The sequence below is a fragment of the Nothoprocta perdicaria genome, unplaced genomic scaffold (genome assembly GCF_003342845.1).
Source record: "Nothoprocta perdicaria isolate Ctin4 unplaced genomic scaffold, notPer1 scaffold_0, whole genome shotgun sequence".
In the NCBI taxonomy this organism is placed as follows: Eukaryota; Metazoa; Chordata; class Aves; order Tinamiformes; family Tinamidae; genus Nothoprocta; species Nothoprocta perdicaria.
In genome coordinates, this window is record NW_020454092.1 from 1,777,078 (window position 1) to 1,804,771 (window position 27,694).

The window sequence follows — 27,694 nt, forward strand, 5'->3', positions numbered from 1 at the left end:
GCACTTTTTTAATCAAGAACTCTGTAATCATTCACTGAAAATGAAGAAGGAAGCTGTATTGTTGGCCTTTTGTTTTAATATTTCAGCCTTTTCTACATTTCACAACAAGAGCTAGTTTGGATGATTTAGGATGGAAACTATTAACAGTCAATAACCTATTGACAAAAGCTTTAATTTTTGAATGGGAGATACAGCTTAAAAGAAAAAGCGACCTAGAGTCTATATACAGGATTGTATCACCTGAACTCCATTTTCCCCCACCTTTTTTTTTCCAAAACTACCTCCTGGGAACAGTGGTACAATAACAGGTCAGGTAATGAAGAAAAGCAACTTTGCTATGGAATAAAAATGATGAACAAGCAATAAATATATATTGAAAAACATCAGTGATTTTTTTTTTAAACAGGCATATGATACAATTATATTTTACAATTAACTTATATTTAGGGATATAAGGAAAAAGCACACTTTAATAAGACACATTTATTATGGGTGCTATGCCATTTTTTTTTTTTTTACGTAGAGGACTGCAGCCTTGTGACCCAAATAACATGAATAAATGGTATTTTTTATTGACTTTTGTGCTTTAACACTTGATCTCTTATTCTTCTGACAAGCACTTGAATGTCTCCCAGCAGAGGCCAGGTATTGGTATTTGGCTGGTGTCTGCAGCAGGCCTGCTCTGCGGGAAGGAGCGCCGCGAGAGCAGCGCCGCGGCCAGGCTCCCGCTGCCCGGCTGCTCCTGCTTGCTAAGCGCTGGCTCCAGCCTAGGGCAGCGCAGCTGCACCAACCTGCCCGCACCTCGGGGTGCCTCTGCCGGCCACCTCCACGGCAGGGGGCACAAGGCACCCAGCAGCTAGAACCTGGGAAGCAGCTCTGTCAGAGCAGGCTTCCCCTTTCTCATTATTTGTCTCTGCTCCTATTAGCTTAGTCACTGTTGCCTAAATTTTAATAGTCATAATTACATATATTGACTGATTTCAGGTCAGCTGCTGCAGGAGACAGAAATTCAGAGATTCATTAAGGAGAAGAAACGGGAAGAAGAGGGAACAGTATTCTTCTCAGTGCTAAAACCAGTTGTTAAAAGTCAGGGTAGCCTTAACAGCCTCTTAAATAAGGACACCTGTTTTTTATTTGCCTCTGTAATTTACATCATTAATTGTTTAATTAATTCCCATAGACCAACTCAAACTGTTCACCTTGTTTTCCCAATTAAACAAGATTCTTTCCATTTCAGTCATCCTACAAGTACCTGGGAGGTTAGAGGCTGTATTACACTTACAACCTCTCAGCCTCATTGCTGTCAGATCATACATAGACAGACTTCATAGAACATAATGTAGCCTTAACGCTGCTTGTCAGCATTAGGGGTTTGCAGCCCTAAAGCATTCGCTAGGCATTGTACACCATGGGGAGCACACAATAGGTGCTTCACAATGGAAAAAAAAAAAGGGGAGAGTATGTTTGGCTTTACATATCTACAACATCACTTGTCTACTTAACATAATATTCAATATTTAATATTAGTTACTTCTGTGTTTGGGTAAACCAGTCTGAAAAAAATGTAACTTGCAGTGCTTCAATCTTCAGTTATGTTTTCATGGTTTACACACCCACTAACCAATTCACGCTTGTGATTCTTGCTAGGAAAGAATTAGACTAATTTACCTTTGCAGTACAGGAGAGCATGAGGCCGCGTGCTGAGATAATCTCACTACTGACACTTTTCTTCACTTGTTCTGCGTAGATGTGCAGGACCCACGTATTTGTTACACAACACTGATGCATTTTCAGAAAATCAAAGGTGTATAATCTTCAGCATTGGTGATTTATATGACAACTTTTTAAATATTAAGAATGATAAAAAAAATGCACATTAGCACAAAAATATATTCTGGAGAGTCTATCTGGAATACATTTTTCTTTTATTCTTTTCCTTAATCAGAAGCTGTTTTGCACAGGAAGCACAATAACTTACATTGAAGAAAGCCTTTTCTGTAACTCTGCTGCTTTTTTCCCGCAGTGCCGGGGCGCAGCAGCACACTTCGGGGTGGCGTGATACTGTCACACCATTACCTAGCACATTAACAGACAGTATCTGTATATTAAAAAATGGATTATTGACTATCACTATATACAACTGGGGCTTGAAGCACCACCTACTTGGAGATGGACAGAACTAAGAGACCATCGAGTAGCTAAATAAAAGTAGTTAATTACACGTCAAAACTTTTGCACACTCCAGCATATGGTTAGAAAACTACATTGTCCTTCCTTGCAATATTTCAAGGAATAGAGACAGCGATTCCTATTTCAGAGTTGTTGAGATCATTCTTGGGTGGACTGATGCCTTACGAGGGGTACATCAAAGATGTGGTGTCTTTGCCCCCACCCATGGGTGATGCAAACTGGCTTAGCAAAACTGCCTTAGGCAGTGGGTGCACCTGAAAAGTTCACAGACATCCACAGACTGCTGCCCATTTGGAAAATTTCTCTAATTCAGCTTCTTTTCAGTTGTCCTCATAAATAAGTGGACGCAGTATGGAACCAAGGCAACTACAGTAAGAGGCATGGCTGCGCTCTTGCAAAAAGAAAGAATGTAGAATAAATACTCAGTATGAGTAGGTATCTTAACAAAGTTATACAGCTGCAGAGTAGCTAAAGAAACAGCTACACATAGTAGCCGGAAACTTATCTTACAGCTATTTTTACCTTTACAGCTTGTGAAGAACATTTCAGAATTAATACCAAGCCCTAAGCCGAAGAGTGCACCTAAATTCCTCACGAGTCCAGCAAATGGAGTTGTGTCAATGTTAATCCAGTCTGGGTTGGCACACCACTTCTTTGCCTTTGGAACAGACCAGAGCAAGTCAATATCAAGAAATTTGAGGACTAGATAAAAGCCAAGGGCAAAGTTGAAAAGAAACAAGTTTATCTTGATGTACATTCTCAAGCTTGCTGTCTGTATAGCAGGAGTGTGCTCAAATGCTTCAGCCACAAGCATTCCTGGGGAGCAGAAACTCAGTGTTACAGAGAAAATCATACTTGCAAGCAGCACTTTGTCTCACTGTAGAACTCAGACAGAAGAATAGCCACCCCCACATGACCGCTTCCATGGTGCATGACAAAATATTTTTCTACCACCAAAAGCCACTATTTTTGACAACAAACAAACAAACAGAAAACAAGGTAACAATCTCAACACATTTTTACCATAATAAATGCCTCAGGCCTAAATCTCCCAGATGTCAGCCTATCAAGTATTAAACATAAAGTGGAACCTTCCTCTTCTAGACAAGTCTCCATTCAAAGACTGGTCCTAACAACGTAGATTTGAAAAGCAGCTCCCATATAGACTTTAGGTGTTGGAATGAGAAGACACAGAACAGACCACACACGACTATTCATAAATCTAAACTCCCTAAATAGCAATTAGAAATATATTTAAGTAATTCTGAAAACTAAATTTGAAGATCTTAAATCACTGGGGAGATCATACTGCTAATAAGTCTTTTTAATCTGTTCTGACTCAGGTTTCTGACCCCGTGCTCACCCACACCACAAACAGGCCAGTTTGCTCCAGCGCTTTTATTTGAAGTGACCCAAGGCCTTTCCTCCTGAGAGGAAAGCGCGAGCTGCACGGAGTTCTGCTCGAGTCTGCCCTCCATGCCGGGCAGGGGCAGCCGCATCAGCTGGCGCAGGGCCGGGGCTGCCTGCCCGGGCCCATCGGCAGCACCGCTGCTCCCTAACGCTGCCTTGCGATTTGCCTCGACGCTGCCACCAGATCCTTCATCTCCCAGAGAGCACAGAACACCACAACAGCTGCAGCTGAGCAGCACTACTAACATTCTCTAGCTAAATAAGCCAACCAACCAACCAAACCAAAAAGCAAATAGGAACATTACCAGCAAATACTCCGAGAATAACTTGATGAGGGAAATGTGTTGCTATGAATACTCTTGAGATACACACACTGATCTGGATAATCCAAAAAATAGTCCAGAGGAATGACCAAATCAGTCTGAGAGAGAAAAGGAAGATATTCAAAAAATTAAGAACAAAGAATCATACTGATCTACTAATTTACCCCTTCTCTTATTGCACTAGGCTCATAATTTTACAAGTATCAGGTTTAGAAGAACTAAAGATAAGACCTGGATGATTAAAAATTGGAAATCAACACTAAAATATTAGCAAGCACGGTTGATTAGCCACAACCAGGGCTGAGGGAAGTCATATAGGGCCTGTGACCCTATCACGTCTTAGCAAAGTAAGGCATCAATAGCAAGTTATATTAGTATTACTAACCTCCATAAGGCCCATTTAAACTGAAAAGATCATCAGCTTGGTCACAAAATTATGGGAACAACTTTGTCAAGCCAGCAAAGCAATAAGAATTCCCCACAGAGCTAAGTAACACACTACAACCAGTGAACTCCACAAGCATTTTGTGCTATTGCTTTAAAACAGGGTAAGAATGACTATTCTTAAAAATTTATGTAATAACCTAAATCTCAAAGACAATTAATGGAACTCAAGCTTTCCAACATTAAAGACCTAATATGGCCTTTAATAGCAGTTGAGTCAGAGATTATATGATTATATATTTATATGAGGAAAGTAAATATTACCCTATAAACATGCATATAACCTCTTTTATATTTTTTTCTTCAAGTGAAACAAATCAGAATGAAGGTATTTTCACAAAGTGGGCCAAAACAGTCTGAGCACAGTTAAGACAGGTCCATTAAAATACAGCATGTATATAAAGAAACATCTGTTTATGTGTATGAGAATAACGAGACTGACCTGTGAAGGGTAACTGCTGATTTATCTTTCCATCCTACCGTGTAGCTGAGTGCTGCTGTGACCATTACATACCAGACACAAGAAGATCCCATCGCATGCCCAGATGGACTTCCTAATAAAAACAAAAATGAAAAATTCGGGCTGAAAAATGATGAATATAACATCTGGTTTGTAGAAAATGTCTATGCAGTTAGCACCTAATGATTTAAAAATAGGATGGTTAATAAGGCCTGAAAGAACATAACTGTTTCTCAAAAGCTTATTTTCTTACTTTTTTTTTTTTTTTTTTTTAGAAAACTCATCTATAGGAAATCCAGAATGTTTGCCAGGAAATGATTCAGTAATGATTATCTCATATTTTTTGGTGGCATGTATCTTGGAAAGCATAGCATTTATCTGGATTATGATTTAAAAAATAGAGCATCTAGTTGTTATGTTATTAATGCATTTATAACATCATGACTATACAGCTTTAATTACTTATATTTTTTCCCCAGAGAGTCATAAGGATAGAAAAAAAAAATGAGGTGACAATTATAGAGAATATGTGAAACCATGCAGTTCTGTCTTCCCTAAAGCTCAGGTTATGGCATACCCCATATAGGCAAAGATATCTTGATAAATTAGAGTGCCACAAGCCTAATTTAGCAAATACTAATGCTGAAACTTGAGCAGATCTAAATACTAGACCCCTGCTAGGGCTGTAGTGTACAATGCAGGCTTTAAATATGAGACTATGAATAGGCTACTTCATAATTAAGGGGAGCAACAATTGGTTCTTCCTGATACTCTACGTTATAGCACCAGCACAAATTCAGTTGTCCCTTCAAAACTGCCCTCTACCTGCTTCTCCAGTTAGGAAGTCTTTTGCAACCAGTATGATGATCAATGTCTTATATTACTGTCCAGAAAATTCACATTTTTCTGTAGTTTTGTAATAAACTAAGAAATGCGCTTGAAGCAGATAGATCTGTGCTAATTTATGTTTAACTCTGATTTATTTTACAAATTCTAAAGTTAAGTTTGTATACAGGTTATCGACAGACCCAGCAGCAAGCAGTGATGCCATAATACATTGGAATCCATGGTCTATCCATGCTAGTTTATAACAAGGAACATATGATCATAGGGAGATTGATAGCTAGTTCTTTTTATTCCATCTGAAGTAAGGTATGGTGTCATTTATTTTAATTTACTGAAGCAAATTTTCATCATATTGGAAGCAATATGCAGCAGCAGAGAAGTTTCCATAACTGTGAAAAAAACTCTGTACACTAAAGTGCTGCTGGCATGGTGTAAAAGAAGTCATTCCTAAAATTATTTTGTCACTTCTTTCACTTCTTTACCCTGATAATAGGGGCTATGTTTCACCCTGCTCACATAGATAGATAGATAGATAGATAGATAGATAGATAGATAGATAAAAATTTGCTTTTATCAGACTCTTTCAGCTTGGCTTTCTGTGCAGACAACAGAAAAATAAATGGACAGGGTTATTTTACTGGCAGAAGAAACCATTTTAACTGAAGAAACTGTTATGATATGCTACGGACATAGATTGCAAATCAGAAAAATACTTCAGCAAAGCAGAAATATATCTAGGGAAGATGGCCACAATGACTTCCAGCTACCCACACTTATTTTTGGCAATCTGCTAAGAAATTTCATTTCAAACTCCAGCAATACTGCACTTGAGTTCCACAAAGAAAAGAGTAATAAACAAAAAGGCTACATAAGTCAAAATGAAAAAGTATATTCAAAGTATACATACATATACATATATGTAACTTTCTGCTAACCACGTGCACACACACATACACACACACACGTTCAGTGTCCAGTTGCCATTGCAACAACCAAATAGCTACTATACTTTTTCTCTTCCTTTTTCTCTTCCTGTGTTTTGATACGCTTTTAAAAATAAGCTCTGAGATTTGTACGTCATTTAAGATCTTTGTAAATCACATTCTGTCCAGAACCAGCCACTCTCCTTGAGTCCTTCTGTCTCCATTACTTCCATCAATGTAATCTCCAACATGTCTTACCTGGCCCAGTTTCACATGTTATAGGAAACTGTTCAAGGCACGGGCTTGACTGATTGGGATAAATCATTGTTTCCTGTACCCACCAGTATGGACGGTGACCAAATAAAATCCTTGGGGGGAAAAAAAAAAAAARAAAAAAAAAAAAGCACAAACTCACTTAAAAGAATTTGGTGAGAAAGCCACAACAAAGCATGATAAATAATCTTACAATGTATATACAAAAATTATATTGTTGAAGTCATCCTATAATAGGTCTTTAGGTTCTTCCTCTCTTATCAAAATTTCATTTCAAATATGTCTTAAATATCTCTAACATATAGTCACCATTATAAGAAATATCAAATTTGAAAATAAAAAGAACTTCTTACCATTTAAATATGAGGTTGAACCAATCACCAATGACTGCCACCCATATCATTTTAGTACCAACTACTTGATTGAGCTGAAACCAAAGAGGAAAATAAATTGAGAATATATTCCGGGGATCACCAACATGTGACATGAAATTAAGGAAGTCCTGATAAGCCCTGTAATCCTTCTGTAAATGCTGGATGATAAGCACCCCATTGCTATGGAGGAGATCCATCTTAAACTGATTAAACTGTAGCTGAAATCTGGTAAAGTTCCTTTAATCTTAGATTTCAAATGAGGGAGAAAGAGAAGCATGGAAGGGAGCTATTAAAAAATGAGAGAAAGTGATTGACGTTGCCTTTATATTGTATCAGAGTGGTGCACCCAGCCATTCCCAGAACATGTGACTACAAATCTCCAGGAAAGCACATGAGTCTCTTAACACTGGAAAGCTTTTCTGTTTGCAAATTTTAATTGGAGGAAACTAAGTGAGCTACATGTTGATCAGCAGTAAATTGTGGGGAAAGTTTTGTGGCACCACTATGCATGACTTGCGCAAGCCTTTGTGTGAACAGCTGGAACTTGTTTGCTTGAAGTTTTTCACAGTTCATTTCTCATCAGGATGGACATTGGTAATGTGTATACTTGATTAAGTGTTGCCTGCATAAAGGACAGAAAGAATACACAAATAATTGGTCTGTGCTGAAGTGTCACTGAAACTGTACATGCTAATTTGAAATACAATTAGGCCACCATGCTGTGTCTAACATACATCTCAGTAATGAAAAATACAATTGCCATCCATACCTCAAAAATGCTGTTGAATACTAGTTTTTTTTTAAAGCACCAATCTTCTCAAGCAATCATTCCCCTCATACAAGAAGCCATGCTAGCACAGGGCCTACTGTGAACACAAAATTGCTGAACTCCCTCACTCACTAACACCACTTCTACGCTGCAAGTAGCTGCCAGGGGGAGCTGGCCCCAACCCGTGATTCCCTCTGCAGCAGCAGCGGGAAGGAACAGATGTTCATGAGCATTTCCATGAAGTATTTCCAAGTGAAGCACCTGGGATCTCCAGGAGGAACAGGCAAGAAAAGCTCAGGTGGAAATTGACATTCTGCCTGACAGCGAGGTGATAGGAGTATACAGCAAGTAAACAATAAGGCTACACACTGAACGAAGGGGGAAAAGTTTGTTTTGGGGAAAAAAAAAAAAAGACTCAGAGGTTTTCTTCTAGTTTTTCTTTCTAGTTTACAAGTTGCTGTAAATACTAGTGCAAATATCAGATCAATTTATTGCAGATTAAACAGCTTCCTTATTTCTAGTACTTAAGTTAATACAGCTACGGGTATTACATAAACCTAAGTAAGTACTGCTCTGTTATGAAAAGCACTTTAAAACAAGTGGACTTCCATCAAGATAAAGTTAATGTCCTCACAAAAGATCAACAAGAACTCAGGTCACCTTGCAGTACCATTTTTTAATGCCACCATTGATATTTAGTAGTATCAGGAAAATTGCCTCCCTAACACAGGATACACGGGACCACTTCAATAACTTACTACGTTCTTACATTAGTTATGAATATAAAAATACCCACTCATATCACCCACTTGGGTAGTGCTGTGTCTGCTTAGCCTGAGCTCACTTCAGGCAAAGTATTCAGGCACACTAAAACGTTTAGAAGGTGCTGGCAATATTTCTATAAAGTCACTCCTTCAAAATAGACACTATGCGTGTCATGATACTGATTTTCATGTTAAAAGTTTCACTATTGATTCATATACTGCAGATTACATTTCGGCTTAGAGAGAACAATAAAGACCTTAGATATAACGTGTACACACAAAAATGCTCTTAGCTAACAGGAAACATATACATTTACTTTATTTTTTCCTACGTTCTGACTTCTTCAGCAACTTTTATGTGGAGACATCTGAGCCATCTTTTTCCAAAATCTGCTTTAGAGATAAAATCCCACAGCTTTAGAGCAGAAAGCAGGAGGGTGTGGGACTAATCACAGGTAACATGAGAGAGGCAGGTGCCTGGAAGCATTCAACAGGCATGAAGCACGGGAGGCCTCTGCTGTGCAGCATGACATCTAAAGACCGAGGCACTGAAGACCTTCTGAGCTCTAGGAACCACCAGAGAAGAGATGAAGAAACATATTTTGAAACATTATATTCAATTATATGTGTAAACTCCAAAAAGAGGCAACTACTTCCTTGATAGCTTTTTTCCCCACCTCCTTTCCCTCATTCAGCATTATAAATGCAACTGTAATGCACTGAACCTTTTGAGGTTTTATTAAGGGAAATTGCAAGGAAAACTAGTGGCATTTTATAATGGTAAGAATACATATATGCAAGTAAGTTTTTAAATCAAAGTCTTTGTCTTTTTTTCATACAATAAAATAAAGATTAGGTCTTTACTGGATCAAATAAATTCTTTGGGGAAAGCAAAAACTTTTGAAATAATAACTGTTTGCATAAAGAATTTTTGTTTGATAGTTCTTAATTTATTTTATTTTCCAAGACAAGGAAAATCGGACCCTGCCCAGCAGTTTCTCTACTGTTAGTAATAATTCAGAAACAGAAATCATGTTGATGAACCGCAGAAGACAGGATAAAAGGTTTACAGCTACTTTGCACATACAGATCAAATATTACATAACTGGTATCAGATGTTGCTAAGCAAATGTTTGCGAGGGAAGGAAAACCCATCAAAGCAAACATTTTCTAAAACCCTGTTAATGGAGACCTATGTATTAGTCCTGCCTTTCTAGTACATTATGTTTTGTTAATTGAACAATAACATTGATTCGCTGTCATTGTTTTCATTGGTGCTGGACTAACTACAACCATTAACCAGCAATTTAGTAAAGTCACAAGTAAACATTGTATACAAGAGCTGACAGCTATTTTCTTAGGTTTTCCAAATGGAACTGCTGAGAGGATGAATCTTATTTTTAGACTTGGAAAGAGAAGAATATATGAAGAATATTCTTCAAATATCCCCACTTGCTTTCTGCATTGCATTCTCATTGAGCGCTCCTCACTGGGCCAGGCAGCCGTGGATGTGGCTGCTTTGTGGTCGAACGGACCAGCAGAGATTCAATAAACACTAACATGAAGCCATCCCTAGCTCTTGCTTCTGTTCTCTTAATCTAATCTTTCCTGGATACTACACTATCATTATTCTTTGGTATGAACTTAGCTATGCAAATATCACAATTGTAAAGATAATCTTGTTTGCAATATGACAACAAAATGGCAAACTGCCACACTTTACAATACTTGTTTACATCATTGTCTAACCCCAAGTCAATCACACCCAGAGATGTCAGAACCTGCTATGGGAAACCGCTGAGTCCACATGTCAGCCCCAGCCCCTCAATCAAAGGTCCTCTCTGCAGCCTCCATAGGAGCCGCAGCAGTTCTCCAGGCCTGGATGCAGCACCAGTCACTTGAGCACTTCCAACTAGCAATAAAATAAAACTCAAATATTTACTAGCAATAGCTGCCTCTCAGCTGAATGGACAGTTGCAGGTAATTGTCACCCTGTGGCTGCCATTGTACTTATGTGGACATTGTACATACAATGCACACAGCATAAACCTGAAATTTAAGCTAAGGTTACAGATGCTTCCATAAAGAGCTAGCAAAGACAGAAAAAAGCAATCAGAGGGTACAATGAGAGTGCCTCAGCAAAGCTCAGTGCTAGAAATGGGATAAACTGCTGTTAAAACTGTCTTCAGCACTTACCCCATGGCTTGAGCATGACCCACTGAGAAAAGCCCACTTCAGAAAGCAGCGCTGTGACAGGATCAGGGGCCTCCTGGGTTAGGGAGCCTCTTGAATTACACCTCACAGGGGACTTCAGACGTACACGACTGGTGCTACTTAGGGTCACGAGGCCACATTTCTATTGGCCTATTTGTGGTAGGAAAGAACTGTCAGTATGAGCAGGAAAATACTGTTGACCAAAACCACAATGCTTCATTTAAATGTGCACTGGGAAAGTCTGTTCCGGACTGAGTTTGTAGAGGGACAGTAAAAGGCGGCCTATGTTATGCTCTAAGCTCACAACTCCAGAAAGTTGCAAGCAAGGATGTCCAAAGCTATCAGAAAGAGAGGGGAAAAACACACGTCTGAACTCCAGTCACAAAAAAAAAAAGAATGCCAAAAAAAAAAAAAAAAAAAAAAAAAAAAAAAAGACTACCAATTAAGGCACAATTGCTGATAGTGAATATCATGGTTATACTTAACCCCTGGCTGGTGAAGGTTCACAACAAAGGGACACAATTAACAAAACCTTGGGAGAAACTTAACTGGTGAAAAAGATAGTTACAGAGTTCAGCCTGGCAACTGCAGGGTAAAAGATATGCAGACAAAACCAGATTGAAAAATCCACCAAAACAATGATGAGACTTTTTTAAGTTAGTCACAATTGTATTTCACAAACCCATGGGGCAGAGGAAAAATTATACTGAGAAAATGATCAGCTCATATGATAAAGGCCAGCAACGTTGAGGTGACTTTTACATTTTACACCAGCAAGCTTCATTCAGCTAGGTTTGCAGGTTGCATCACGCCCGACTCCACACGGTGCCGGGTATCGTCCCCGCCCCATCTCAGCGTCAGTTCGCGCGTCCTTGAGCCCTGCGCGGGGATTCACGCCAGCTCCGCAGCCCCGGCAGGAGTCGAGAGCAGCACCGCTGTGCAGCGCCGTGCGCGGCTCCGCCGGCGCCACGTACAGCAGCGGCCAAGGCTGTCGCCGCCACGGACCGGGCCGGGCCGGCAGCGGCCCCGGGCCCCGCCTCGCAGCGGCGGCTGCAGCAGAAAACCCCGCTCGGCTCCGCGCAGCCGTTACCTCAGCAACGGCTGCTCCCGGCATGCCCCGCGGCTGCGCGCGAGCCGGGACGCTGTGCGGCCCAATCAGCCGTGCTCTTGTTACGCGACCCAATGGGGAAGCGGCTTTTGGGGTGGCGGGAAGCGCCGGTAGTTTGAAGACGCTCGGGCGGCGGTAACGGCCGCTCCGCAGCCGTTAGAAACAGGCCCGAGCTCTCCGCTCTGCCCGCGGGTGGCACCGGCAGCACCATGGCCGGCACCAGGGCGGAGGACGAGATAGCTGCTATTGAGAAGGAGATAAAGCAGTTCTGGGCCAGCTTCAAGAGCATCTACGGCAGCGAGCAGGGCAACCAGACTATAGCGCTCAGGGATTCGTGCAAGGAGTCCATTAAAGCACTGACAGGTAAGGAGGCCGTGTGCTCACGGTATCTCTGCGTTCACCTTATCAACTCTTTTCCATTACAGAGAAATAACTTTTCCAAATAACTTTCCATTACAGAGAAATGGTCTCAGAAATTAAACGAAGAGGACTTGATGATTGACAAAATTAAGGAGTATTATAACGGTACAGTATGGAGCTTTATCTGTTATATTTGATGCTTCTAAAATTAACCTTCTGTAACTGAATAATACTTTTAAGCTGACCTAAAGACAAACTGCAAAACCAGGGCAAAGTGAATTTAAAACGCATTTCGTTATAGGATGTAAACTGTGCATGTTAAAGTTTTGCAAATGGTGTTCTTGTCTCTTCAGAGCGATGAGCGCTTAAAATTAGGAACAACAATGTACAGCACTTGCCCACTGCAGTGGGATAAGTAAATGAAATGGATACATGAAGCTAAATGTTGTGAAGTTCCGTTGTCTCTTTCATTAGCGGAACTAAATGGAACTTCCATTAGTGGAACTGACTATGTTCCATTAGTGGAACATAGTCAGCCTATCTGTCCAGCATTAACTATGCTGAGTTCTGTAATTAACCTTCAGGATTTTAGGTAAAAATAAATTGTGATTACACCAGCAATCAGCATTTCCATTTGTTTTCTGTCAAATGATTTCTCTGTGGAAAGAATCCATTATGTTTAGGCTTTGACCTAACATACCATTTTGGCACTAGGAACATATGGTGTATGTTTGAAATGCCAGAGGAGCTCCCTACTCTGCGTCTTTTCTCCTGGTTAATTCTGTGTAGATGCCTTACTATGAAGAGACTATCAGATTAAGTGTCCAGTTGATGCAGTTTGCCTTCCTCTGAATTTTAATCAAATGAGTCATCTCAGTTGATATAGGTATGGAATAAATATTGAGGACCTAATTAATTTACTGTAATTAATATTTTCCTAATTGATTTCAGAGAATCTGCAGCAGAACAAACTCATATCAGAAAATAAGGAAAACTTTACAGAAATAAAAGCTAACCTAAATCATGAAGAAGAGCAAAATAAGAGCTTGACGGACAGCATTCAAGAACTTAAAGAAGAGCTGATAGAAAAGAAGAAAAGTAAGTTCTGAAGTTGAATTAAGACCAAAGAAAAAAAACAAAACAAAAACAAATACAGAAGCCTTCCGGAATATGCAATGGCTTTGCTGTATGTCCTCAAACTAATAAATCTAGGTAACCAAATAAAGTCCAAACTAATAAAGATGCAGGATGTGGAGATAAGGTGAAGAAAAGTTTCAAAGCAAGCTAAAGGTTCATTTATCAATGAAATTTTCATTTAAAAAGCTTTCACTTGTCATCTTCGGACGGTTTAATTAATTACCGATTATTCAGTAAACTACATTTTAGAGCAATTATCTGAGTCCTAAAATAATGATGTTAATAGGTATGAATTCAGTCAGTAAAAACAGCAAGTAGTTTTTCTGAGCTAGAGAATGGTTTTCAGTGCTTTTTCATGACAGACTTTTTTACTGTCCTGAGTCTCTTGTACCTGTTTTACCTCTATCTTGATCCTTATAATAACTTTTAAAATTCTAGTAATAGATTCTAAAAACAAGGCCACTAAGGAGAGAATGGAACGACTGTGCAAGTCTAAAGCATTGTTTGAAGAGCGTCTTGGCCTGGAAATCCGCAGAATCCATGGTAAGTGCAGCAGTATAATGCTTAACGCTGGACTGTGTAGTGAAGAATAAACCAAGCCACATACTGAGGAAGAGTGCAAGTCTCAGCTCAAACTTTCTCTTTGGTTTAAGTGTCAGTAGGGTGTTATGCCTTCTCTCCTTAATGATAGGCCATCACTGTGGTCATTTTCACTGGAGGTGAGTCCTGCTGCCTGGAGGGTGGCTAAGGAGTGAAGAGCAGTGCAGCTGTTCACATTCCTTCGTAAAGCTGAGCAGGGCAATGGTAGCTTTGTCAGCCAACTCAAAGGCAGTCATTCCCCTCCTCATCCCAAATGTTACCCTTGTCTCCCAAGTGGCAGAAGAAGGTGCATTAGAACACATTTGTCTTGCCAAGTGGTTTGGTTAATTAGTGAGTATTCTGAAGACTGTTAATTGAAACTGAGCTGCCGCTGAATACTGTGATTATTAGTTATCATGGAGGCTCTCCAGCAAATGTTAATGGTCTTGTTTTGGACTCTGTTGGACAATGGACTTTGTTGTATTTGCTTTAGATGAACAGTTGCAGTTTATCTTCAGGCACATTGACCACAAAGACCCCGAAAAGCCGTATACATTTACCCTTTTCATAAATGAACAGGGAGATTATGAAGGTATGTAATTTTAAAATACTTGAGTAAGAGAACAGAATGTGATGCCTCTGTCTGAAAAAGGGAGAGAGGGGTTTGAATACATTTTAGCTGTAACTTTTTCTTCCAAACCTCTAAATGAAAAATGTGGTAAGGCTAGTCTGTTTTTAATAGAGCTTCTTAGTTCATACATGAAAACACAACTGCTTATCTTTGTTCCCCTTCATTGGTGGAGCTGCTGCTTAAGCAAAGTAGAAGTGAGGAGCCTTATATAGAAAGAAATTATTTGTGGTTGTGGCTTTTTCCCCTCTGTTGGAAACTGTTTATGCTGACGTGTATATGAATCTGCTCAGAAGCCTCGCAGGCCGAAAAACTATGTTCCTCGCTAGGAAATTCTTATAGTTGTATGATGAGAGAGAGAAAGATTAAACCTAGAAAATCAGCCTTTCTCTTCTGTAAAGGGTACAACCTCTCAGATTTTAAAGCTATTTTTGCAATACAAATCTTATTGCCTTTTTTTTTTTTTTTAACTGAAGTAATTTGAATTACTGGTCTAACTAGCACCTGGATGTACACTGTCTCTCTGCTTTGGCTCCTAAGTATGGACAGAGAGAGGCCTCTGTTTTTACCAGTTCATATACAAGGTGTGCACAAGCCCCAAGTTTGTCACATGCTGGGCTGCATCCATTTTGAGTCTATCCACCTGCTCAGCAACAAAAACGCATGTGAACATATTCCAGCCTTTGAGGCAGGCTGGCAATTGCTGTAACAATTCAAGTGAAATTAAAGCAGGAGCACAGCACTGAGTGGGAGGTCTGGAAATTAGAAAACATTTGTGTGCTCTTTGAGGCTTTGCACTGAAAAAAAAAAGATTAATAGGTCACTCAGTGCTCAAGAAACTAAAGCTAAGGTAATGAACTAAATTGTATTTTATGTGTATGAAAACACTATTGTTATTATTTATAAACATAGTCTTATCTTTTGGAAATTTGTGTCATTTCAGTGACTTCCTGTTCTCCTCCCCTGGAATGTATAGCAGAGTTCCAGCAAAAAGTGAGAGAAACTAACAATTTTTCTACATTTATTGCCAAAATCAGAAAAGCTTTCACCGAGTTATCTTATAAACAGTCTGCATAAGAGTAGCTTATGTCTCTATTCCTAGCTGTACAGCTCTTTTATTTCTCCTTCTTGTATTATGAAATTATCTTTTCTATCCATGTCTAGCTCTAACTTCTAAATAAAGGAAAGTAACCAAAATTACTTTGGTCATTATCATTTGGAGGTTGTTTGATTATTCTTTGAACAATAGTATAATCAAGTACTTCCTTAGCTGAATGTCTCCAGACATGTAATTTTGCAGGCAAGAGGAAGCAGCTAAATTGGCCTTTGAGGCTTTCACTTCTTTCAGAGTCTTTTGCAAAAGCCTGATATCTTTTCAGAGACACTGCTCGTATTCAGAGGGTCATCCCCAAAGAATAAGCCAAACGAGCAGGGTCATGGATGTTCCACAGTGATAGAGAAATGGCTGTCATACTAACCATGACCATAAAAAAGTATATTGATCTTTCCTGAAATAAGACAGACAGATCACACCATCTACACCATATAGTAAAGAGCATATTTTTGATACTTATGTTAACATTTTTTTTCTTGTCTTTCTGCTCTACTGAATCGCAGATCATGAAAGGAATTTACTCAGTTTTCTAAGCCTCAAGTTTGGTTGTATATTTTTGGACATTAGTGTGTGATACAAAAGTATCAGATCTTTATCCAATGACTATTTCTGTTGCTAACAAGAGACCTGATCAGCAACATGTTCCTACTAAGAGCTCCATCCAAGACAAGTAAGAAGTTTGTCTTGATTATAAATGCTGTAGCTGGACTACACCTGGGGTGAATAAAGAATATATATTTCTTTCAATTAGTTGCCTCTATGACCAGAAGAATGCTGGACATAATTTATGTCAGTAGATTAGAGTTGTATAACAAAAGCAGTAATTAAAAAAAAAAAAAAAAATCCACTCGTTCAGGTCTACACTTGGCCTTTCCACCTTCTCTTGCAATAGCTGTGACTGCAGGACCACCCTCTCCATTGGAAGCTCTTTTCTTCCTAGTGCAGAGGCCCTTATCTTCCACATTACAAAGCCCTGTCTCTTCTGCGTTTTTTTTGTGAAACATTTCTGCACTTTTCCACCTGCCTGTGTCACCTACTAAAGCTAAAAGGCTCATTTGATCATCTTAGCAGAAAAAATAATATATATATCAAAGCACAGCACTGAGTAGCACAAAGACATGCTCAGACTTACCAACATTTTCTTCTCCTTATTTCCATACCAGACATGAGTAGCTGGTTTATAGATTCTAATGAAATTACCAAGTTTGCTGTGCACAGAACAAAAAATATATGACAACTATTGCATGGGAATTTACATTCCTAAGAAATACTTGCTAGAAAAGATGACGTGCCCAGTTGTGAACATTCTGTGCACACCTCCAAGTCCAACAGTAAAGTTTGAAATGTTTATCGTGTGTGATTTGAACCTTTACAACTCCTTCTGGAATTTGAATAACAAACCTCGTGTCCTTACCAGAGAAACCAGATGCAGATCTTCCTTCCTCTAGAACGGAGCCAGGCACTCTAAAAGCAGGGAAGAGCTAAGGGGAAAAAAAAAAAGCAAGCAAAACTTTAGCCAGTAGAATAGGTAGTAAAATCACCCTGTGATGCCTGCCCCCCCCCCCATCCAATACCAGTTAGTTATGCTAGTTGAAGATCTGTCTTGAAAATCTTTAATCAAACTTATGTGCCTTTATCTAACATGCTTAGCTCTAACACAACTTCATACACTTAAATCTGTGGCTAGGTGGAACTTTCCACTTGTTATGAAGCTGCACAATATCGCTACATCCAGGAACTGCAGGGACAGTGACGGCAGTGATAGGTACTGTCACTGGGACTCCAGTGCACTGGACAGCAGGGAAACACATCGCTGCAGCAGTCCTTGTGGCCACCAGAACAGAGAGCTCACTCATTCTATGACAACTTGAAGAAGAGTGGGGGTTAAAAGGAAGTTTTTCAGAAACTCTCTGAGATAATGTTAGGCATATTTTTAAAAGCAAACAAATAGTGGCTACACAAGGAAATTATGCTGTGCTGCTGTCCTTTTTATTCCTATTGCATTGTTCCATTACTTAACTATCATGTTCTTGAATGCCTCAACTAAATGTTGTGAATTTATTCAGTACTCTGAAACTGTTTAAAGTAGTCCTGTCACACCAGTCTCTAGGCACTCACTTGTGCATGATTTGTAACTTTTGAAAAGCCCTTCTGAACCACCTATAACAAATATACCTATACACAAATCATTTATTCATACAGGCAAGTCACGGATTTTTTAAGGTTGTGAAACTATCTCTAGTAGTAATTCTGGTGCTGTTCTTAGCTTTCTGAAAGCGACAGCTATCACCAAATGGCACTAGTTAGTCACTACTGAAGCAGGATCATATGGCTGCAGGGCAGGGGTTTGGCCTTGGCCGCCAAGCAGTGAGACTGGAGACTCCATTTGCTTTGTTCCTTGCACCAGCTCCAGCTCCTACAAGTCACACAAGCACTGTCCTTCAGGCCCTTGAGCATATAAACAAATTGCACCTTGAGAAGCAGCAGTGGTAAACCATGATTTCCTACAGATTTGAGGGTCTGTCCTTAGATGGTGCCATCCTGCCCCCTGCAAATCCTTCAGCTGGTCTTCACACCTGCGCTGACAGGTGAGGACCAGCAGCAGGGCCTAGCTGGTAAGGAGGAGCCCAGAGGTAAGAGGGTAAGTTGCCTTTAAAAAGGGCCCAGATGGGGCGGAGTTGATTCAGTTTTAAGTAAGGATCACATTTCACCTCTGAATTTCAGGTTGATTTTTTTCACATGAGGAAAATGCAGAAAGTTGCCTAAGTAAAGGAAGAAATACTCCTATCAGGCATTGTGGGGAGCCTTACTCAGTCGTCTTGGAATACGTGAAAGTAAGATGCACAGGACTTCCTTACTGCTGAATGGAGCCCTGGCAAAGCACCAGCTCTGGTCTCCCAGTCAGGTTCAAATTTGTCATCATGCAGCAGCTCTGGAGCATTAGTCTTGCTGAAGAGACTTTAAATCCATTAAATAGCTTGTCCTTATCAATTCAGAAGTGGTTTATAGCCAGGGTGTAAATCTGTCCCATGGAAAGGAAGCTGCGTATCTCCTGCATTGCAGTAGCCTTTCCTGCCTGATGCTTTTAAAGACATAACAAGCAGCTCTGCAATTCCTCTTGGTTTTATTCCTTGTGACAGCTATCTGCTCACTTAGATAACCATGGCCAAACTCACAGCTCAGTTTGTGCTGGATGCTTAGACAGGCTGTAGGAATAGCACATAGACTACCAGAATTGAGGCTTAACTGAAAATAATTCCAGTGGGCCTAGGTAGATATATTGGGAATTTCAACAACGAGGGCATCTGTTTCCCCTGGAAATCTCCTACTTACTGGGATTAAGAGCCTCCCTTCTGATCCTTCATGTCTCGTCATACGTGGAGGCCACAGTTGAACCAATTAGTCTAAGTAGGTGGTCAAATTTGGTCCATGGGGCCGCTGGAGAATATAACAGGTGCATCAGCTCTATTTTGTGTCTACATTCATTAAAGCCTCGGCCATACAATACATAATCCATCTTAAACATACATCTGCATTACTGCTAAACATGAAGTTAGAGAAACATTTAGATGCCTCACTGAATGGGAGCTGCAGAAAATCACTTTCCAGTAAGAGGCAGACAAAGCAAATCTCTTCTGTTTTTAATACAGATTTCATTCGTACTAAAAGACTGCAGCGTGGGAGACAAATTTCAAATTTAAGGAAACATTGATTTTCTTTTTAACTTCTGAAAGAAACGGCTACTTCTGTATCATTAAAAAAAGGTTTCATGGTTAAAATACATAGAGAGTAAAACTTTTGTATTGGTGTCTTTTGTCCTCATAACTCTTCAGTAACTGAACTGAATCTCAGGAAATTCTCTAGATGAGTCCTAAAAAGAGGACAACATATTGGAAAATCTTTAAAAATATCCAAGGTAGGAGGATGTTTTTCAGATGTTTAGGAGGCTGTATCAATTTAGCAATATAAATATGTGTTGCCATGAAGTAGCTTAAGAAGTAATTCTCTTCTTAATTACTGAACTTAAGCACTACAAACAAATTGGTTGTGCTCTTCCTCTAGATATTACCTAAGATACTGAACTAGTTTCTAATGCTTCATTTTGTACCGCGCTTTCCAGAGATTAAAAGCTAACAACTTCCTGCGTCACACCTAAGCAATTTCACTTGGAAGATAGAGCTGAAATTAAATTTGAGGGTTTGAACCTTGCAAACGCTCGAGTGTTACACAGATCGCAGCACCGAACCAATCCTTCCAAAAGTATCACTAAAGACTTCGCAAACTCAGGGCTGAACGAAGCTATGTACACATCTGCTTTAAGTGTGTTTATTCTATACCAATAACGCCTGCTTCTAAAGAAGAAGGCACAGCATGGAAAACAGACTGAAAAGCACATGCCAGCCTTACCCTTGCTTCCTCCTCTCCGCTCCACAGCATGTTAGGGAGGTCTCCTGTGGAAAGAGGCCTAGTACAACACACAGCTTATTTTGCTAGTTAGTAAGATGTGAATAAATGTATTTTTTCCTGTTGTATTTCTAAGTAGATGGACTTCCTTTCATGCTGGGCTGGTTTCCCACCCCTACACACACGCTAGTTTCACATTTTCTTCCAATTGGGTATTGTTATCCAATTAAAAGCTCTTAATTCCAATATCCTCCTTTGATCTACAAAAGAAGATCATTACATCATTTATATCCTTATATCACTTGTATCCTACATGTTTATTTATCTTTTATGCATATCCTTTAAGATCTTGTACAAAAAGGTTTCTAACCCACAGGTATGGGTTAAAAGGCAAACTAGCTCTTACAGACTTCTCCTAAGGAAATAGTTCAGGTGTTTTACCTCCCCCTGTTTCTCTGTACCTTTACACACGTATAGGTACAAGGATATATTACTTGTATCTGTACCATACACCTTGATCCTGTGCCTTGTAAAATACATGGGTTGTATGGATGATTCCGACAAAATGGCTTGCTAAAATGCACTGCAGGACTAAGATTCAATAGCCAGATCCTCTCCCTCAGCCCTTGCCTTCCTCATCTTCCTAAACTGACACAACTCTTCTTCCTCTCTGAAGAGGGAGTGAGGAGCACAGCTCAAGATGAGAATTGACAACTACTCCTTTTTCAATTGCAGCCTGGAATAATTTTAATGCATTTCCTAAACATTCCCAGGACACACAAGCCAACTACCCCCTGGGAACTCTAGGAAAGCTAAAGCACTGGGGCAGCTGTGTCCCTTGTGGGGCACTGAGGCAGGATCACCTCGTAAGGACTCTCTAATGGCATTGCCTACCCCACACCTGGGAATTCAGATCCTGCCCAGAGAGATGCAACCTTGAGACGGGACTGTTAGTCTTACCCCTAGGTCTACGCAAGCCCCATAGCCATTAATGATTCCTGTGGCTTCCAAGTGTGCAAATATTTAAATCATCACCTTGCCCATTTGTGCTCCAGTACAATGACTAAAACCAAAGCCCTTTTACGTACGTCAGTATAGAACAGATAAACAGTCAGTAGGCACACACATAATTTAGATGGCAGCCTGCAGAAACTGCCCCTTGCTCCACAGCCCCGACGTGGCTATGTGCCTGTAGTAAGGCTTGGGTCTAACAGCTTCCTGTGCAGTATCTGTGTCACTGCATTTCCACACTGTCTCCCTGTCTCCACTGTGACAGTACCAAGAAGCCTGTGGTACTAGTTTTGTTGATGAGAAACACTGCAAGAAACACTTGAAAGCTTTATCTTTTAAAAAATGTATTAATTTGCCTCACAATGCCATTCTGCTAGCCTTGAATTGAGCATGTCTCTCAGAATGGAAGTATGATGAACATCACCAAGTCAAGCTCTCTCAAGGATTGCCACCTCCCTGCTCTATGTCATAACTTCACATTGCCTCAAAAATTGCACCGGTTCTTTTCCCTCTCAACATCTATCTACGTGAAATCTGTCAAGGGGCAGGAATAGGGCATCCTGCACAACAGGGCAGGAAGAAGTCAGAAAAAGCCCAGCAGAAATTAGGGAAATAAAATCGACCTTCCTCCATGCAACAGAGCCTCAGGTGGAACAGCAATCGCTCTCACAGCTCCGGGCTCTGCATTGCAGCAGCTACTGCGGCGCACGCTGCATCCTGCCCATCCACCCAGCTTCCCATTTGGATCCTTTCACTCACCTTCTGCGCTGCTGGAGACTCTGCTGCACCCATAGACAGTGTTCCCTGTGGGCAGCTGCAGCCTTGCACTGCTCCTAGAGAATCACAGACTGTCTGCTTTCTTCACCTGAGAAGCAGCTTCCCGTACATGTGGCCTTCTATTACACTTAAAGGCAGTATGGCAAGGAACTCCTGCTCCTTTTTGCACTATCCTGAGCCACTTTCTGTATGCACAGCTTCTCCCTTGGGCTGTGTAAGTAGAGGGGTATAATGTAGAATAGGAAGCAAAAGACATTAGACACACAAATGGACAAACTCTTACATGGCTAAATTTCTTGATAAATCTCTTTCATAAACAAGTATTTAAATGCCATATTAAAGACACTATGAGATTATCTCTATATATTATCATGGAGATAAATTAACTACAGCAATTAAGTCTTTAATTATGACGCAGCTCCCCAGGATTATGTCTCTTCCAGAGGGAAAATTCCAACTGATGCATGGAGATTCCTGGTACTTGTGTTTTGAGAACTGTTGCCTCCATTTTCTGAAGTTGCATGTATGTTTTTACACATCTTATCATTTAAATAATTTCTCATAACCTTATAATGCTGCACCAAAGGCTGCTTGACAAACAGTACTTTGTGGGCTCTACTTCAGTTAGTGTATGGAAGCAACTCAAGCTCAGTGCACTGCTACACGTGGCGCGCTCCTCAGGAAGAAAACCTTTATCCCTTTTGCTTTCAATGGTAGTGAAAACAATACAGAGTCCTATCACAAATAAATGAGCTGAACTGGTGTACTCTGCAGTGGCAGAGGTCTGAAGGGTTTAACCAGTGCAACCCCCAGATGAAATTTCCTTGGCAAAATCAAGAGTTGCAGTTTTTCTCTAAGGAGAACCACTGTACTACAGTGGCCCTTCTCTTATCTCCACGGGTGGCCAGGAATTGGCAAAGCCTGAAACACCTGAATGAACATCTATTTTTAAGAAACTCAAGCTCTGAGATTTTCCAAAGCAGCACAAGCTGAACATTCAGAAACAATAATATGCAAAAATTTACTTATGAAATTTTGGCAAAATGTCTTTTTTATTTTTCATTTGTATGGAGAGAACTCGTCCTTCTAACATTTACTGTCAGAAATCGTCTTGTACAAGAAGTACCAGAAAACACCACAGTGACAAACTCAAAAACATACAGGATGAACTCTAAAAATGCTGGAGTTTGGAGGCTGGATAACAATCTTCTGAGCTAAAACAAAGGAAAATACTACATTTGCATTTCACAGAAAAGAGAAGAAAGCTGACATTATGTTCCTAATACTTATGTTTATTATGGAAGTGTCTCCAAATTAAAATAGCCCACAATACTGATTGGTTCCAGAGATTCAATGAAGAGTAATTATCTTCCCGATTAGAAACAAAACAAAATAACCCAAGTTAAACACAAAATAACTCCCAAAGTTGTACACAAGAGCTATACATGAAAGCACTCCTAGCTAACTAGCACATCACTGTGTTTGCAACAGTGGAGCTCTAACACATTACCGTATTTCTGAAAGAGTTGCTTCAAGCACAGGATTTTCATGAAAACACAGGTGAAATGGTGTCATCTGTCTCACCCTGACCTGCAGCAGGTATCAACATGCCTGGCATGATATGAGAGCTCGGATACAGAAGTGAAATCCTGGGACTGCAGGAGGATAAATCTCAACAGAAGCCATAAAATGTGTTTTGTTGCACAGATCATTTTAGGTCCTGTAAGACAATTGTTTTGGTCTTTAGTCTGACGTGGGTGATCATTGACATGGCTCCAAAACACCGTTTTATAGTATTTCTTCCATTTTTGATTGTAAACAATTTCAAAAAACAAGAACTGTGTACAGACACAGCCAAACACTGTGTTTTCATTGCAACTACAGTCAGAAATCCTTACAATTTAAAAGCTATCCACATATGCCACTTTTCCAAACTTTCACCAGGGTTTTTTTAAAAAAGAAAATTAAAAATAGAAGTTTGTCTTATTGAAGTTCTCATTAGATCCCTGTTCCAAATCAAAACCAGTCAAAATACAAGTAACAGGCTGGTTTTGCTTTAGGGTTTAAAGGCAACTGTAGTTTGCAGAACACTGAAGTTGGACCTCCAAGGGTCTACATTACAGAAAGGGTAAAAAGTATTGAGAAACTCCTCTCACAAATGTCACGAGAAGTCGACAATAGGAGACATACAAAAATGAGTTGTAGCAAATAGATTAAAAAAATACCAAAGCATCAATTGTAGAAAACCAATGACAGCCTATGTTTCTCTGAGACTGCAGAAGGCTGCAGCAGTGAGAAGATGAATGAAAGAGGCATTAGTTTTCCTACTAAAAGAGTCTGTGTAGAACACGTGCAGTGTCTAAATCAGCTCTGCTGACATAGCACTGACACTTGCCGCAGGGTAACTGCTTTTGCCATTGGGTTCCGTTTGGAACCAGAAAGTGATTTTCACTCAAAATGGATGCAGATTTAAGACTCAAATCACTTCAAAGTAAGCAAAGCTTTAGTGCTTGCTGCTGGGTCTCAGGGAAGGATTTGGCATCGGTGATTGTACAGAATGTTCACAGGCTGCAACAAGAGCATCCGAAGGCTTCCAGAAGAAAGCTGTGACACCTGCTCCGATTCTGCGGGAATCACTGAACAAATAATACATACAAAACAATACAAAATGGCAGGAAGGAAACAGCGCGGGACACTTTGGTATTTTAGAACTAGCACTACTTAACACTGATCAAGATCCAAATGACTCCAAAGTCTAACCTTGTTTGATCAGATATTTCTACCATTTTCTGCATTTTTTAAGCTTTTTATGAAAAAAATCACAGATTTTTAGTTTGGTACAACACATGTGAAATGCGTTTGCTATGGAAATAGTTATGAAAAACAGTAAATAAAATGAGATCTGTATCTTCTTTTGCTATATTCTGGGCTGGCTAGAGATAGAAGACAAATTCTTACTATTTACTAATAACATCTACAGTCTAAATTCTTTCTTTTTGCTACTTCAACATCTCAACCACTGTGTCTTTTACTGTACTATAAAAAGAGAGCATAGAAGTTGAAAACAAATAGGTTATAGAATACAAAGCCTTATTCCTAAAATGACTAAGATGACAATTCTACAAAAGGTAAAAATACAGAACCTTTTAAGACCTTGCATTTACCATGAGCTGTGTGAATCACTTCAATAAATTTTCAGGAATACATGCGATTATCCTCTAAATACTTAAAGGCCTCCAAAAGCACTTTGCAAAGATTTTCAGCAGAGAAGCAAACAAATTCAAATTAAAAATAAAAGCACCGCATTGCACTCTCTCTGAGGAGTGGAAGATGGAGCCAAAGTTTGATTTGACTGGTTAAAGCAATGAATTGAAACACACTGTCAAGTATGATCTCTACAGGATTTGGTCCTTCCCACTAAAGTCATAAAAATTTGAGTAAATTTTTCATCTCCATAAAAAAAATGTAATTTGAAAGCTTAGTTACTATTCAAGGAAGTTTAGTGAAGATCTTTCCTTATTCTTATCCTGTTTTTTTGCACAAATGTCTCATCTGAGTTTCATCTTTCCTTTTTTTCCATACATACCTATATATTCCAGGCTGCTGAGAAAGGACTCTGGGACATGCCTAGGTCACAGGAGATGAGCAGGTGACCAAGGGCCAGCTGAACCACAGTAGCTGCAAGGTGGGTCAGTGCAGGGGTGCCAACCCTCCTGCCCGAGCCAACCGTACACACAGCACACCTGGAGAGGCCCAACAGAGGCCACAGGTCTCCTCTCTTGCATGAAGATCCTTAAAGAGAATTACTTTCTACACTGTTATCAAAGAAGCTACAATACCACGGATGCACAGTTAAAGCAGCATTCTGTCCTCAGAGCAAGATAAAATATTTCATACGCTTTCAGAATTTGGGGGCATTTTAAAATATCACAGCCCATTCTTGAACGTTATATTTCTTAACTGTCTTTGCATAAGGGAAGAGGTCCAGTGAAGGTAGTAATCAACATCATGGAAAAAGAGTGTTTAAACATCATGGAAAATGAGTGTTTAAATTTGTTTAAACATCTTCAATGGCCATCTTAACAGGTCATTATGCTTATTCAATTTATCTCTCATTTTAAAGGTCTTGTTTTAAAATCTCAGTGTCATTTTGACAGTAATTACTAAACAAGAACTACTTCAAATACTGTGGATGGGATATTTCCTATAGCAATCACTCTATTTTCACATATATTACTCTACTTCATATTTCATGCTCTGCAGATAACCAGTATAAAATCAGAGAGGCACAGAGACAGATGAGAAAAATCAGAGACTGAAAAAGCTTCCAAGGGAGAAGAGATCCAAGTAAGACTCTCCCACTCCCTCAAATACACTCACAGACATACAACCTATGCAGCTGTTGAATTACAATGTTGACAGTAGCATTTTTCAAAAGATGTTCTGTGGATTATACATATCAGCCTACAATGGCAAAACTTCCAGCTTTTTTCCATGATTTACAAGTTTTCACTTATCTTTATCCTCTACTAAGTGGAGGTGCTATTTGGATTCATGCCGTTCTGCCCTTATTTAAGCACATTTCTGGCTAGAACACAAAGGTCCCTAGGAGTAATAAAGGTTTCAGAAGTTTTCAAGAGTCACCAATAGAACCAAACAAATCCCTGTTTTTCAAAAGAAAGAAGCGGCAACACATCACTTTGTATACATATACCCTTTAAGCATGTTTTATGGCATCAGAAACCTTATATATTTTGCGATTTGCATAGGTAAAGAAATCAAAAATACTTCCTGGCATAGCATTCCAAGTGAACATAACACACCAATTCCTTTGTATATAGGAAACACACTGTTACAACCTTTTCCTAGTTTGTTCCTTCCTTTTATTTTTATATATATATATGTATGCATGTATATGTGTATAAATATAAAAGCACACATATGCGTACATATATATTAAATATATATATAAATAGATAAGTGTGTATGTGTGTGTGTGCGCTGGTGCGCCCACATGTGTGTGTCTTTGGTCTATAAGCACATTGGTTCTGTGTCACATACACAATACTGTTGAAGACTAGGTTGCATAGAGTCTGTTGCCCAGAAACCTCTCCTACTTCTGGCACTGCTGTAAATATCACAGAAAAGTGTTCTGCAAGAGTTGTATGATTCTTAGTCATATGACATCAAACTTTATTCTAAAAACTGGAAGAAGTGTATAGAGTTAAAAAAAAATTGTTTATTTTGGGTGTTACTTTGTCTCCTTTTAGAACATGGCTCATAAACCTTGGCTAGAACAGGAGAACAAAATTATTTTATGATCACCCTTAACTTTATTTTCTAGAGGTAATAAAATACTGCTGAGTCTTCAAAGCTTGCTGTGAATTATGTTAAGTAACTTCTGCTCAAGCTTTCATGCATTTAAAATAAACTTCTAGTAAAGCATAACCTTCTGCCTTTTATCCTTTCTTCAGCCTACCAAGAAAGTGACAGTAATTGACATTAATAAGGACAATACCTACATTGAGCTATATCCAAGGAAGCAATGACCTTTCACCTGCTGTCTTTTTTTTTTTTTTTTTTTTT

General features: G+C 39.5%; 2 protein-coding genes across 3 annotated transcripts; one reads left to right on the forward strand and one right to left on the reverse strand.

Moving 5' to 3' along the window:
- Positions 1 to 1,972: 1,972 nt before the first annotated feature.
- On the reverse strand, positions 1,973 to 10,859 carry G6PC2 (glucose-6-phosphatase catalytic subunit 2). 2 transcript variants are annotated; one of them, XM_026035000.1, is made up of 6 exons: positions 10,848 to 10,859; positions 7,223 to 7,440; positions 6,855 to 6,964; positions 4,810 to 4,921; positions 3,906 to 4,021; positions 1,973 to 3,006 (listed from the first exon to the last, which is right to left on the reverse strand). In XM_026035000.1, exons 1-6 carry the CDS (start codon positions 10,857 to 10,859, stop codon positions 2,495 to 2,497), a joined length of 1,080 nt encoding a protein of 359 aa, XP_025890785.1. In that variant the 3' UTR covers positions 1,973 to 2,494. The 2 variants fall into 2 exon arrangements, with proteins under 2 accessions (XP_025890785.1, XP_025890777.1); XM_026034992.1 differs by lacking the exon at positions 10,848 to 10,859 and having other exon boundaries at positions 7,223 to 7,624.
- A 1,370-nt stretch (positions 10,860 to 12,229) lies between these two features.
- On the forward strand, positions 12,230 to 15,998 carry SPC25 (SPC25, NDC80 kinetochore complex component). The gene is made up of 6 exons (XM_026035011.1): positions 12,230 to 12,461; positions 12,558 to 12,623; positions 13,410 to 13,556; positions 14,034 to 14,138; positions 14,668 to 14,766; positions 15,746 to 15,998. The coding sequence occupies exons 1-6, from the start codon at positions 12,308 to 12,310 to the stop codon at positions 15,877 to 15,879; spliced, it is 705 nt and encodes a 234-aa protein (XP_025890796.1). The 5' UTR covers positions 12,230 to 12,307; the 3' UTR covers positions 15,880 to 15,998.
- The last annotated feature ends 11,696 nt before the right edge of the window (positions 15,999 to 27,694 follow it).

Coding starts and splice junctions, on each gene's coding strand:
- G6PC2 (XM_026035000.1), bottom strand. Junction 6,965..7,222: donor TTCAACCTCATATTTAAATG/GTAAGAAGTTCT, acceptor TTTCCCCCCAAG/GATTTTATTTGGTCACCGTC. Junction 4,022..4,809: donor TCAGCAGTTACCCTTCACAG/GTCAGTCTCGTT, acceptor TTTCTCTCTCAG/ACTGATTTGGTCATTCCTCT.
- SPC25 (XM_026035011.1), top strand. CDS start 12,308: ATGGCCGGCACCAGGGCGGAGGACGAGATAGCTGCTATTGAGAAGGAG. Junction 12,462..12,557: donor GTCCATTAAAGCACTGACAG/GTAAGGAGGCCG, acceptor TTTCCATTACAG/AGAAATGGTCTCAGAAATTA. Junction 12,624..13,409: donor AATTAAGGAGTATTATAACG/GTACAGTATGGA, acceptor AATTGATTTCAG/AGAATCTGCAGCAGAACAAA.